Here is a 14,691-nt window from a genome sequence, read left to right as displayed (position 1 = left end):
GAGATATTTCGTTCCATTGACCCTGGTTCTAGTGGATGAAAACTCCTGCTGCCTCAGGATCTTGGTCTGCCCACAAACATTGTGATTCCTTGGCAGACCAGCCTTTTAAGACCAAGTTGGGGAACCTTCAGCCTGCAGGCGTCACTAGGTCCTCCAAGCCTCCCCTCTTTGGCCCACCATGCCATTTTGGCCAAGTCATGCCTACCTGCACTGCACTGCTGGGTGTGGGCAGGTAGAAAGGTGATTGGGCCAAAAGGGCATTTGCTGGCCCCGCCAGTCAGCGGATTGGCTGCACCTGCAAAAGTCACCGTACAGCATTTTGCAAGTCCTGGCAATCAGCTGATCAGCAGAGCTTGCACAATGTTATTCTTTTGGCTGCACATTTTGATTTCAGACACTGATTGTGACCTGACTGGCAGGCAGGCAGGCAAACTTGCTTACCTGACAAACTTGGCCCAGTGAGGGATATGAAAAGCTAAGGATCTCAGTCACCAGCCGGATCTAGTTTCCTGCTCTTTGTTTAAGAGCTGCTGCATTATAACCAAGGACTTGGACCAGTCTGAGTCAACCTTGTTTCTTTTAAGGAAACGGAAGGATATTTGCATCACTGGAAGGTCGCAAATGTGCTAAGGAGCCTGCCGAATTGGGTTAAGCCGGAGAGGTGTGGTGGGAACATATTTACGTTGGGCATCCAGGTGTGGATACCTATCATGCATTGCAAAAACCACCACTACCACCACCCACTGTTCACTTTTCTGTTATATGTGATGCCATCATTACTTGAAATGCCCGCCAGTCCCGCAAGTAGCCAGCAGATGGTGCTGCTGCTGCTGTTTGGTCTTGTTACCTTGAAATTGACGGAAATACTTGGTTGGTTGAAATTTCCTTGCCTATTTCCCCCCTCCCTCAGCCAAAGAGGGAATTGTTTTTGACCAAACTGGAGAGATGCCCCTCTCCCAAACCCCGGTGGCATGAACCTATTTGGACTTCTATAGTTTGGCATTGCCTGGAAAATGAATCGGCTCTTGGCTGTTGTGAAATACATTTGGATTCTTGGAACGCACGTGGCAGGTTGTTCTCAACTATTTCTCAAGTTCCTGTCCTTATGCTTAACACTTGTGGCAGGTTACTTTTCAGCCAAGGTGGCCAGAAAAGTGAGCAGTATTACGCATTGTTGCACTATTGTGTCTGTGAGGGGACCAGGTGCCCGGTTCTTTCAGTGCTTAGTTCAGGTGTGCGGGAGGAGCCTTTGGCTGTCCCGGATGCTGTCGAACTGCAGCTGTCACCAGCCCCAGCAAGCATGGCCCAATGGCCAGGGGTGCTGGAGGTTGTAGTTCAACAGCATCTGGAGGGCCAAAGGCTCCCCCACACCTGCCTGAGTTGAAACTTTCTTTGTGGGCAACCCCCCTGCCCCTACAGTTTGTGAAAAGTCCCAGATGCTGTCTGTCTGAACAGTAGGGTGATAACCGGGCAGCAGGGATGACTTAGACCAGTGAAACTAGACCTGAAACTGTTGTTTGCTGTTTATACTCCTTTTTCAGCCAGCCACACTCTTTCCCAGAGTGCTCCATTTCATTCCCTCTTCCTCCTGGTTTCCTGTTAACAATTGGTCAATATTCTATTCTCACTGAGGATGCTGAAGTCTCCCCCCCCCCCCCAAAGTGCTTTTGTAAATGTGGTTCCCTGGAGACTGCTGATGCACATCACCCCTGTCGTTTATTCAATTAAATATTTTTAGTCTGCACTTGAATAAAGTATATTGAGGCAGCTTACAGGATGAAAAATACAGTAAAGCTAGTCTGCAAGCGTCTATAAAACATAATTAAAAGTATATATAAAACATCAGGTGCTGCTTGTTTCAAAAGAGAAATTCACATTGTGAAGGCCCGTCTAAAACAGCTGCACATGTGTGGAGCTGTTTGGGCTTTATAAGGATCTAAACTCAGAAAATGGGTTTGCTTTTAGTAAATTGGTTGGATTTGGAAACAAAAACATTTATATTAAGCTTTTCAATTATTTTTCCGTCACCCCTTGTTATGAGGCACAACATACTCTTGGTTAGCTTCAGAAGAGAGGCTTTTGAATCAGGTTACAGTATGTTTCATGACAAGAAGCAGTAATGCTAGAATAACAGGTCATATACCAATCCAATTTATGGGCATCTGGTGGTTTCACAATTGTTCCCCCTTGTCTTGTTGCAAACTTAGGATCTTAACACTTCTTGCATTTTTGCTTTCCAAATGCTTTGTATCTAAGTGGATTTTGCTTGTATTGGAAAACAGATTAGTGACTAGCTAATTTTGTTTTGGCAGTGGGAGCAATGTGAAAAGGAAAGTAGTTTTTAGCTGACAGTGCATTTCTCAGAACAGAGGGCTTCTCGGCTGTTATTGGAAAGTGTTTTCTCACGTGGATTATTAATTTTGAGGAATCACAGTCGTTTAAGCTACATCTATTCTTGGCTTACTTATCGCATAGCATTTATGTCCCACCAACCGTGATGTGTACGTGGTCCTCTTGCTCCTCATTTAATCCCCATACAGCAACCCTGTGAGGTAGGTTAAGCTGAGAGGCAGTGACGGGGCCGAGGTCACCCAGTGAGTTTCATGGCTGAGTGGGGATTGGAACTCTGGTCTCCCAGGTCCTAGTCCGGCACTCTTTAACCACTACACCCCACTGGCTCTCAAGTCAAGAGGTTTGATTCCCCCAGAGCATAACTTCCATTAGGAAAGCCAGCATGCATCACAGCACTCCTGTCCAGATTTCTAATGCGCGGAGAGGACTCAGTACTGCATCTGCACCCTAAATTTGAGAGGTACTTTAAAAGCATAATGGGGGCACTGAAAATATATTTTTGGAAGAGGATTAATGCCATTTTGAGGAGTCTCCATTAGAAGCAGCCTGCAGGTCCAGGCTACCAAGAATTGTGTGAAGAACTTGTTTGATTCAGCGGGCCAGATCTTCATGTTCCCCCATCCCAGCAGGCCAATTTTTACAGGTCCCACCCCACAGTCACCCATCATCGTGTCATCAGGCGATTGACAGGTGGGGTTGTCCTGTCAACATGTCAAGGTTGCCTGTTGGGATAGAGGATGGTCCAGCAGAAAGTTGTGCGGGGAGCTCAGTTCTGCTTTCTGCGTCCCCCTCGCTTGCCTGCCCCACATCAGATGGCACATACGACCTCAGGTGGGTGAGGTTTCAGCAAAACAGCCGCATGGAGCGATTGTCAAGGCCCGGCAGGCCAAGTTTGGCTCGGAGGTTGAAGCTCCACCACCAAACATCTAGACACATTCTTGCTCCTATCTCCCCTTCCTCTTCCGCAGTTTTCCAGGAAGTTCTTTTTTGGTTGGTCCCTCCTGCTGAATGGCCGGAAAAGAGCTTGGTTGGAAATGAACCGCACACCACTGATTTTTTGCCATAATGTAATGGGATCTCTACTTTTGATTCCTCCATGCAGACGGCAACAGTTTGTTCGACTCCATGGCGAGTGGCATGCGCCTTATCGTGAGCTGCATCTCCTCCTTCCTGATCTTGTCCCTGCTCCTCTTCATGGTCCATCGGCTACGGCAGCGGCGCAGGGAGCGCATTGAGTCTCTGATCGGAGCAAACCGTAAGTCCCTCGGCTGTGCTTGATCTGGAAGCCCCTGAGTTGCGGAACTCTCCTTTGCAACAAGGGTGTGCCTGGCACCTTCATTAAGTCATTGCCGTCATATGCTGAATATGCGCCTTTTTAACCCTGGCCGGTTAGGGTTAGGGTGTCGTGGCAGTGTTAGTAAGTACCGTATTTTTCGCTCGATAACACGCACCTGACCATAACACGCACATAGTTTTTAGAGGAGGAAAACAAGAAAAAAAAATTCTGAATGAAACAGTGGATGTATCATTTTTGTGCTTCATGCTGCGGCCACAGACATGTGATTTGACGGTGAGTTTGGTGCAGGCTGTAGCCATGGACATGCTATGTGATCTGATGGTGAATTTGGGGTGACCCAATGCAAAGATCCTGAGGATCCATGTGGATCTGTGCTTTGTAACCACGTTTTTGCACCATTGCAGCCCCAGGCAACAGTGGGTGCGTGATTTTTTTGGTGCAGGCTGTAGCCATGGACATGCTATGTGATCTGATGGTGAATTTGGGGTGACCCAATGCAAAGATCCTGAGGATCCATGTGGATCTGTGCTTTGTAACCACGTTTTTGCACCATTGCAGCCCCAGGCAACAGTGGGTGCGTGATTTTTTTGGTGCAGGCTGTAGCCATGGACATGCTATGTGATCTGATGGTGAATTTGGGGTGACCCAATGCAAAGATCCTGAGGATCCATGTGGATCTGTGCTTTGTAACCACGTTTTTGCACCATTGCAGCCCCAGGCAACAGTGGGTGCGTGATTTTTTTGGTGCAGGCTGTAGCCATGGACATGCTATGTGATCTGATGGTGAATTTGGGGTGACCCAATGCAAAGATCCTGAGGATCCATGTGGATCCATGCTTTGTAACCACGTTTTTGTACCATTGCAGCCCCAGGCAACAGTGGGTGCGTGATTTTTTTGGTGCAGGCTGTAGCCATGGACATGCTATGTGATCTGATGGTGAATTTGGGGTGACCCAATGCAAAGATCCTGAGGATCCATGTGGATCCGTGCTTTGTAACCATGTTTTTGCACCATTGCAGCCCTGTTTTTGCATCAGATCATTGCTATGTGATCTGATGGTGAATTTGGGGTGACTCAATGCAAAGATCCTGAGGATCCATGTGGATCCGTGATTGGAACCACGTTTTAAGTAGGGAGGGAAGGAAAAACATAGAAGCGACAAGGAGAGGGGTGTGCAGAGAAGCAGCTGGCTAAGAATGCAGGAGAGGGGTTTTACCGGAGGGAGGAAAGGAAGGCAAAAGTCCCCGTCCCCCACAAGGCAGCCAGCTCTCTCTCTCTCCCCCCCCCCCCAACCTGCATGTTGCCTTCGAGTCCCAGACGCACGGAAAGGAATTGCCTGGAGGGGAGGGGTTTTCTCTGCTCTTTGTTCCGTTTGAGCAAACACAGTAAGGAAACAGAAGCGGGTGGGCAGTAAGACCCTGAGGCAGAATGCAGGAAAGCAGCAACTTCCTCATTTCCTCCCTTCTCCGGACGATTTGATATTTGCCTGATTTATGCCTTCACTCGCGCTTGTCAGCTCCAGGGACCACACATTCGCTCAATAACACGCACAGACATTTTCCCTTACTTTTTAGGAGAAAAAATCTGCGTGTAATAGAGGGAAAAATACGGTAGTCCAGCAATATCAGAGGTTCCCACTATTGCTGTAAGAAATCTGAAGATAAAACACAAAAGTTAGAGAAGGCACGCTAGACGCAGCCTACTTTTGTGACCATATTGTCACTCATTCTTGGACTTTATGGTGAAGGGTGGGTAAGAAATTGAATTAATAATAATAATAAATCACTTATGTGCAGCTTTCAGCTGCTGTTTTTTTGAAAACATGTCTCTCTTTGACCCAGTGCAGGTGTGGAAGCCTTCTGGCCCTCTAGATATTGCTGAACTTGCAGCCTTACTCAGAGTTAGGCCCATCAAACTTAATGGAAACGGCTTAGATCAATTAGATTCACCGGATCTACTACGCTGAGTCAGGGCTAGCACTGTATATGGCCCAGAGTCTCTCATGTCAGTTCATCATTGGTAACTCCCTGTGATGCTTTGTTCATCCTTAACAGCACCAAGCTTCTTGCTTTAATTAGTTTTTATTAACTATTTCCTTGTGTTTAAAACAAGCAAACAGAAAAGTAAATATAGTAGTGTCTCCACTTTCAGTTTACAGAGCTTTTGGGTTTCAAGTTAGTCTTACCCTTTGCAGAACGAATGACCTACTTGGCGAGAGGTAGTGGCGGAATAATAATGCATTTTGTTTTTTTGTGTGTGTTTGTTTTTCTCCTAACTCCCCTCTCCCCCCAATAGTGCACCACTTCAACTTGGGTCGCAGGATGCCTGGTTTCGATTACGGCCCCGATGGCTTTGGGACTGGACTCACGCCGCTCCACCTTTCCGATGACGGGGAAGGTGGGGCGTTTCATTTCCACGACCCTCCTCCTCCCTACACAGCGTACAAATACCCAGATATCCAGCATCCCGATGACCCACCTCCGCCGTATGAAGCTTCCATTAACCCAGACAGCATTCTTTGTTCTCCCCCAGGTACATCATTGGGATGTTGTCCTTTGAGTATTGTTGCCCTGCAGGATGCTATACCAGCAGAGCACATTGTGCACTCGGAAGGTGCCAGACTCAATTCATGGCTTCTCCAGGTTAGGGCTGGGAGAGAGCATTTCCTGAGGACCACTATTGGTCAGCTTAGTCCAGGGACATGGCACTCTCCAAATGATTTGGACTGCAGTTCCCATCAGCTTCAGGTAGCATGGCCAGTGGAATTCTGCTCCAAAGAATTGGTGGTGGCCATGTCCAAGTAGCTGATGATGATTATGCTGCTGCTGCTGCTGCTGCTAATAGTAGTAGTAGTAGTAGTAGTAGTACAGTGGTACCTCGGGTTACCTACGCTTCAGGTTACATACGCTTCAGGTTACAGACTCCGCTAACCCAGAAATAGTACCTCGGGTTAAGAACTTTGCTTCAGGATGAGAACAGAAATAGTGCTCCATCAACGTGGCAGCAGCAGGAGGCCCCATTAGCTAAAGTGGTGCTTCAGGTTAAGAACAGTTTCAGGTTAAGAACGGACCTCCGGAACATATTAAGTTCTTAACCCGAGGTACCACTGTAGTAGTAGTAGTAATATTTGTATCACTCCCATCTCCCAGCCACACTGGGCGGTTTCTAGCATATACAGATGTATATATATATAAAACACAAAACATTAAAAACTTCCCTATTCATGGCTGACTTCAGATGTCTTTTAAAGATGATATAGTTACTTATCTCCTTGACATCTGATGGGAGGGCGTTCCACAGGGTGGGCGCCACTACTGAGAAGGCCCTCTGCCTGGTTCCCTGTACCTGCACTTCTCACAGGGAGGGAACTGCCAGAAAGCCCTCGGAGCTGGACCTCAGTGGCCAAGCTGAGTGTTGGGGGTGGAGATTCAGGTATACTGGGCTGAGCCCGTTTGGGGCTTCAAAGGTCAGCTCCGACAGTTTGAATTGTGCTCAGAAACGTACTCAAGAGTGCTGCCTCTGACTTGTCGATTCCTCCTTGCCTTTTCCATTTTCCAGGTGGAATCCATTCCCAGACAGGCCAGAGCAACCAGCTGTCCCTCGGAAACGGCGACGCATCTCCGCCGCTGACAGAGGAATCTCTTCCTCCTTCGGTCGGCCCTTCTCCAGCAGAGCTGGAAGACTCTGTTGACAGCAGCACCCTGCTCGTACCTCCCGACACGCCCTTAAGTGAAAGCCCGCCGGCAGAGACACTTTCAGGCAGCCTCCACAGTCACTGTTCTCTGAATACCATTGTATAAAGGAAAAATTGGGGGGGGGGGCGGGAGGGGATTGGAAAAAAAGAAATCTTACTGCCGGTCAGAAATAAATTTTTGAGCAACTGTTTGCACACCAGATGTACAGACGGACACTAATGGACCGAACTTCAGAAATAAGCTCCGCTCCTTGTTTCTCTTTTCTTTCTTTTTCTCTTATTTAGGACACTACTTTTATGTTCTAGGAAATCATGCGTCTTGGCTGTTGCTGTCATTTTCTAGCCTGGTTGGGTTGCCCTCTTTAAATTTTATTTTATTTTTGTTTTTAAAAAAAGGATTATGGAAGCTGCACCTTTCTCACTAATGGTGGGAAGAATGCAGAGGATGTTCTTTTTTATTTTTCTTGAACAACAGCATCCCAACTCTTTGTTCGCAAGGAGGAAGAAAAAGCACGGATAGCTTTTTGTCGCCTGGCCTCTTTCCACCTCCCTTGTGAATCACGGGAAACCGCGAGCTGTACATTGGATGGAGACGTTTCTTGAATTTTGTGGGGACGGGGCTACAGGAGCTTGGAAACTCAGAAGCGGTTACAGAGAGCCTGCCTGCTGGAGAATCTCTTTTGTCGCCCTGAAACGCTCCCCGGCCGCAACTCAGACCTTTCCTCCTTGAGCACAGAAGATTGGATTTTGGTGCTGCTTGTTGGGTGTCCCTTTGAACAGAAGGCAGAACCACAACCCCATCACCCTCCTGGCAGATAGAAACATGAGCCAAAGACAAGAGAGGCAGGTGGACGTGGATATTCAGCTTTTGATTGTCATGTTCCTTTCAACACTGCCTTGGAGGACGGACTGCGAGGTTTAAAAAAGGGTTTGATGGATACTTACTTGGCTGTTTCCTCAACGTAGCGCAGTGAGATCCAAATGTTTGCGGGCGGGGGGGGCAAAGGGGAGGGTTTGCAAAAATTTGCTTCCTTCTCTGTGAAACTGCAAGTCCTGTACAGCGGCTCTTTTAAACTCTGTGACCCGCAATGCAATGGCTTCTAACAGGCATTGTGCATTTTTAAGGTTCTGGGTTTGGGGGATGAAATGGTGCCGGTAACTCCATAAAGCTTCAATGAATTGGTCCAGTGTCATCAGGTTTCCCGCCCCCCCTACTCATATTTAATTCTGGGTTTTCATTAGAATTACTTAGATCAATGTTAATTTTACACCACTGGGGGGTTGATCATTGAAGCCTTAAAGGATCATTAAAAAAATTAGGCAACCCTAGAGAACAATAGCAGGCTTTTTGGGTGAGGGTGGAGTTTAGCACAGCAGTAAATATTGCGTCCGAGCAATAGCCACTGTTGTCATAAGTGGGATTGGGATTGAAAGAGTCACTAGGCAGGTGGCTGGGTTTCTTCTTTCCTTTTTTCCCCTCCCCACCGTCCTCTTTGGTCCCCGGCACTTGACAAAAGCCGTCGCCAGTGAACGTTGCTGGAATTCATGACGAACCCGGTTCGGAAGATGCGTTTTGTACAGTTTAGGTCATGACGCGCAGGGTGTTATTCTCCCCTGAGCAGTTTTGTCTCCAGTTTGAAAGGCAAGGTGCGTTGCGTTCCAGAGAGCTTGTAAATAGCGAGGAGGTTTCTGAATTGAGCCGAGAGGACGCCTCTCGTCGCTAGCTAGTTTCCTTTTGGAGAGGCTGGCCAGGCGAGGAGGTGGTAATCTCCATCTTTTCACTGATGTGTTCCTCTTACCTTATGAAAGGCAGGAAGCCTAGAGGGACAGGAAAGGAACATGGAGTGTGTGTGTGTGTGTGTGTGTGTGTGTGTGTGTGTGTGAGAGAGAGAGAGAGAGAGAGAGAGAGAGAGAGCGCGCGCGCGCTACTTTCCCACTTGCTGACCAGGCTAGTTCAGGCCCCAGCTTGTCAGGGTGCCTTTCCATTTCGCCTGCATTGCATTGGGTGTATTCCCATATGCAATATTTTGCAGGGGTCTTTTCTATTTTTCTACACTAGGATTTGTGATAGTAACCACCACGTGGGCTGTGTTTAAAGGAAGAGGGCAGGCTTCATTACGCAGAAGGTCCCAATCCCCGACATCTCCGGGTAGGGCTGGGGGAAAGGAGCCCTCTCTGAATCCCCGGAGAGCTGCTTGCCCGTCGGGAGCTGATGGTACCCACTCGGCAAGCCATTTGCCCGAGTCTGTATAGGGCAGCTGCGAAGAGCCCCTGAAAACAATCAGCACAAGCCGATGGAAGACAATTTGCAGCGCGGCAATCACGGTCCTGTCCAAGCATGTTAGATAATCATTGATAAGAGGATCCCCTTTCCTCGACGAGCGTTGCAGACACAGCCCTTCTGGCGGCATAGGATAGGCTCATACAGTTACCCTCCTTCAGAGCACAGAAGTGCTCTGTGGAGTTGTCCCGGGGGGGTGTGGTGTGAAACTGCAAGGAAACCCGTCTTGTAATAGGATTTTGTGTAACAAGCATTGATAGGTTGGCGGAACGGGTCCCCCCTCTCCTCCCTGTGGTGGCCGAGCCAGACCCGACGGCTACTGCAAAGCCCGGCTTCAAATGTGATGTCCTCTGAATGGTTGCAGAAGTTGCCTCGCAGCCGAGGGAAATCTGGTTCCTGGATTTCTTGCACCCACACACCCAGGATGTAGTGCAGGACAAGAGGGAGTCCTCCTTTATTGAGAGGACTTGCAGCTCCTTCTGCCTCTCGGCTGCGAGTCCGGGTGTAGCTGGACTGTTGTGGCCACAGGTACGTGTTCTGAGTTGGATGGTGCTGAGCGTTTCTGAAGTATGAGAAATAAAAGCGGGTTTTGTGCGTTTTTTAGCACACTCATAAGTTTTATACATTGTATGTACTGGCTTCTTGAGTTTTGTACGTGTGTGAGAGTGAGTGTTCAGGGTGCTGAGTATACCTGCATGTTCTGCCGCTTGCGATCTTAAGCAAAGCAAAGCAGAGTAGCATGAGATAGGAACTGGTTCTCCCCAGGCTGCAGAGCTGGCCCTTGGATTCGTTCTGCAGCAGGTGGGTCTGGGCCTAAGAGCGAAGTAAGACGCCCAGTCCCTGAAGTCCTTCAATATCAGAGCTCAGCTCGGTTAACCCAAGCGTTTGAACTGATCGTCACATGCAGCCAGTCCTCAGTGTGTTATTGCTCGGAACTGCCCATGCTTTGCAGTGGGTCAGTGGAAGGTAATACTGTACAGTCATACCTCGGGTTAAATATGCTTCAGGTTGAGTGTTTTCAGGTTATGCTCCGCGGTGACCTGGAAGTAATGGAATGCGTTACTTCCGGGTTTCGCCGCATTCGCAGACGCTCAAAATGACGTCACGCAGAAGCGGCGAAACGCGACCCACGCACGCGCAGTCGCGTGTTACATTCTACTCAGGATGCAAATGGGGCTCCGGAATGGATTTCGTTCGCATCCAGAGGTACCACTGTACACAAAGCTATTAAGAGTGTCCCTTTGAAGGCTTCTGTCCCTTTCCCAAGCGCCAGTGTTTATTTGTTCTATTAGCCTGTGGAGATCTTTTAATTTTCTTCCTGCGTTGCTTCTCGGGGCATTGCCAGAAAGACTAGCCTGGAGAGCAGAAGACTGAGAGGGTGAGATGAGAGCCACCTTCAAATATCTGAAGGGCTGGCACATGGAAGATGGAGCGAGCTTGTTTTTCTGCTTCTCCGGAGAGGACTCGAACTGATGGATTCAAATGGCAGGAAAGGAGATTCTGGCGGAACGTTAGGAGGAACTTTCTAAGGATGAGATCTGACAGGGGAACAGATTGCCTTGGGAGATGAAGCAGAGGTTGGAGGGATTCTTTAGCTGTGATTCCTGCATTGCAGGGGGTTGGACTAGATGACCCTTGGGGTACCTTCCAACTGCAGTTCTATAAGGCCTAATGCAGGTGCCATAGTTAACTGCAGAACCAATTTGCAATGCTCATCAGTAGTTCTTGTCTTGGGGTACATGCCCCCCCCCCCCGGCACTATAGGCTCCTGCATCTTGCAAATAGCCCAATTGTTTCCCCCTCTCTGTCTATTTTTAATACTGTTTTGCCCCATTTTTTTAAAAAAGCCGATATCAGCAGTAAAGGTTCTGCATATCTTTCCACAGATGTCTGATTGAGGCTATTGATCTTTAACTCGGATATCAGAGCATAAATGTCTTTAGCGGTTAATCTTGTAGCCACAGGTTCCATGTTGACCAATTGCTTGGGAGTGGTGCAGGATGAAGAGCAGAAACAAACAAACCGACAACAAACCTTTTAAAAGCCAAACTCTTAATTTGAGACAAATAGGCCCCTGCTATGAATTTCAGTTTATTAAAACAAAGTCTATTTTGGGGTTTTGTTTTGTTTTTTTTGCTATTGAAATGACACATCCCTCTGCTTACAAGATGCCCTTTGCAAACCCTCTTGGGCGTGCGGTTTGTGCACGAAGGTATTTTTGTGTGTGTGTGTCTCTCCCCTCCCCCCAATTCAACGTACACAAAACAATAGTCTTACTTTGGTCTGGAGGGAAGAAACTTCTCATCGGTTCTGGGGACCCAGACGTCGTTCTTCAAACATTGCATGTTTGGACATAGGCTTGGTTGACTTCCAGTTCATGTCTCCTCCCACCCCCAGATGTGGGTCTTGTGTTTGAAAGGGATGATTGTGTTGGGTTTCTGTACATACCGCTCCCAGTACAGCGAGCAGGGAAGGCAGACTCCCGGAAACCTTTGCCGCACAGTGTCAATTTCAACAGGCCGGCATGCGGTTGTGGAGATGGGGAAGAGAGACAGGAAAGAGCACTTAATAGACTGCGTGCCCTTGGCCAAATTAAACCCCAGCTAACGTGAAAAAGTGAAGGCAAGCCAGCAGCAGCAGATGGGTTCAGAGGTGGTTTCCATTCCCCAGTTTTAAGGGGATTTTTCTTCGTAGGCACGAAGAGCCAGTTCACACTGGCTGAATTCCAGCCCCTCTCATCTTTTTATGATGGGGAAACACCAAGGGGGAGGTCTCTAACTCTGGGTAGACCCAAGGTTTGCTTGTGAAAGATCCAAGACTCATCCCCTGACAGCTCCAGGTTGCATTATGGAAAACTCCAGAGAGCTGCTGCCAGTCAGTGTAGACGGCAGGTGGGAATCCTGTGGTCTCAACAGGAGTTGGGCTCCATGAACATCTGGAGATCCTCAGGTCCTTTTCTCCCTCTCCACCTCCCCCAGTGTAGACAATTTGTGAGCCAGACGGACCAATGATTTGACGCAGCGCAAGGAAGCTTTCTGTGTTCAAATCTCTTAATTGCCACGCTTCTTTTTCTGACGGCTGGATGCTAGACTTGCTGTTTGCTTGGGACATGCATACAAGGCGACAAATGAGACACTTGCTTATTAGCTTCTCGAAAATCACTTTTAGCCAAGGCTGTGTGTCTGCAGGACTCCCCCCACCCCGTGTTGTTGATTTGTGATTGGATGTCCCTGTGGCTGTGTGTGCGTGTGTGTGCGTGTTAAATAATAAAAAAAGAGATTTTGATATTCCATGAAAATACTATGTAGAAAAGAAATTTGATACTGTAATAGTTCGGTCCCTGTGACATTTTTTTTAAGTTTTAATGTTTTGATTTATTATTATTATTATTTTATTTTTTAGGAGAAAAAGAGGGTGGGATGGGATGACACTAATCTTTTATTTTTCTCAAGATGCTGTGAGAGACATTTCATCCAAATGCCAAATAAATCGTGTTCTGTAAAGAGGGCCCTGTCTCTGTGTTTGTGTGTGTGTGCTTCTCTCTCCTCTAAAGGGAGGCAGTGGACCTCCCTAACTTTTTGGGGTTCCCATTGTGGTTGTGGGATATTTTTAAAGATCATATTTGCCAGGGGTTCCTGCTTCTGCTTGCTTTAACCCCACCCCATCCCTTTACACCCCATCCCTGCCTGGTTCCTTGAAGGCCCCCCATCCTCACTGCTCCTCTGCGTCTGTCCGTCACTGCTTTTCTTTAAAACCACCGTTATAAAACCTGCCTTCTCTCCCTGTCTCTGACTGAATGCAAATCCAGGATTCTAGTGAGGCGCTGCAAACCCTGCTGTGGGTGCTGTTGAGTAACAGTGATCTATTTATCTATCTTGCATTTCATCCATCATGAAATTCACAATGGTGAACCCTGCATTCCCATCAAGCCACTGACCTCTCCCAAGCCTGCTAAAGCAGCAGTGAGATTATTACACCAAGTAATAATATGAGGCTTGTTTATAATATTCACTTAAACAACCTTAAGATATCAATGACTTCCCTTCCTCTCTTTCCATGGTTCATTTTGCTCAACATAAACCCCTGCATATCTTATATGAACCAAACCATTCAGTATGACATTATTACATCCGTCAAAACTTAATTACGCTGTTGAATTTATCTTAATGCTGCCCACGTTTTCAAATAAACACAGTTTTCCTCCATATACTCAATAAACATTTTCCATCCTTCTTTAAACGTACGTTCTTCTTCTCCTCTTATTCTGTATGATAAGTCTGCAAGCTCCGCATATTCCATCGGTTTAAATTGCCAATCTTCTTTAGTCTGGACTTCGCTCTTTTTCCATTTCTTGGCTAATAAAACATGGGCCGCAGCAGTGGCATACATAAATAACCTTTTCCGACATCTTGGAATTTCCATCTGAATTATCCCCAATGAAAAGGACTCTGGTTTTTTTGGGGGGGGACGGGGGACGGACGGACACTGATCCTCAGCTTATGCTGCCTTGTTGGAGAAGAAAAAACTAAGCAGTAAAGCCTACACACATCCAGAGTGGAGCCGTAAGACTGATGGATGGCGCCTTATATTCCTTCATCCCAGCAACTCCTGCAGTCAAGCTGGTGCCAAATGTATCGCTCTGCTTTGGATCACATCAGCAAGGCTGTGGGGGGGTGTTTTCCCTTGTCTGGGTAGCTCAGGACCTCCAGACATGCTGCCCAGGTATGTACCTGGGGAGGTGGCTTCGGTGCTGCTAATGCAGCAGTTTGGCTTTACGCCTGGAGGCACGCTCCATTTCCTGAGGCAAGATGGATGCCAACAACCTCCGCAGTCAAAGGAAGTGTGCCTCTGAGTAACAGTTGCCAGAAACGGCAGGAGCGGAGAGTGCCGTTGTACTCGTGTCCTGGCAGGCTTCTTGCAGGCATCTGGTTGGCTGCTGTGAGGGTGGGATGCTGGACTAGGTGAGCCTTGGTGGCGCTGTGGTCTAAAACACTGAGCCTCTTGGGCTTGCCGATCAGAAGGTTGACTGTTCGAATCCTTACGACGGGGTGAGCTCCCGTTGATCT

At 47.8% G+C, this 14,691-nt stretch overlaps 1 protein-coding gene across 4 annotated transcripts in view; it reads left to right on the top strand.

The window, feature by feature from the left end:
• DGCR2 (DiGeorge syndrome critical region gene 2) overlaps positions 1 to 13,132 on the top strand; it is a 60,180-nt gene extending 47,048 nt beyond the window's left edge. For all 4 annotated transcript variants that reach the window (XM_053369050.1, XM_053369051.1, XM_053369049.1 and 1 more), the window contains 3 exons: positions 3,455 to 3,607; positions 5,946 to 6,182; positions 7,209 to 13,132. In XM_053369050.1, the coding sequence (XP_053225025.1) occupies positions 3,455 to 3,607; positions 5,946 to 6,182; positions 7,209 to 7,450 (632 nt within the window). In that variant the 3' untranslated portion in view covers positions 7,451 to 13,132. The remainder of the gene's footprint in view (positions 1 to 3,454; positions 3,608 to 5,945; positions 6,183 to 7,208) is intronic.
• The last annotated feature ends 1,559 nt before the right edge of the window (positions 13,133 to 14,691 follow it).

The sequence above is a fragment of the Podarcis raffonei genome, chromosome 16, assembly GCF_027172205.1.
Source record: "Podarcis raffonei isolate rPodRaf1 chromosome 16, rPodRaf1.pri, whole genome shotgun sequence".
NCBI classification, from domain to species: Eukaryota; Metazoa; Chordata; class Lepidosauria; order Squamata; family Lacertidae; genus Podarcis; species Podarcis raffonei.
Note: the sequence above shows the minus strand (reverse complement) of the source record. Positions and strands in the feature narration are given on the sequence as shown.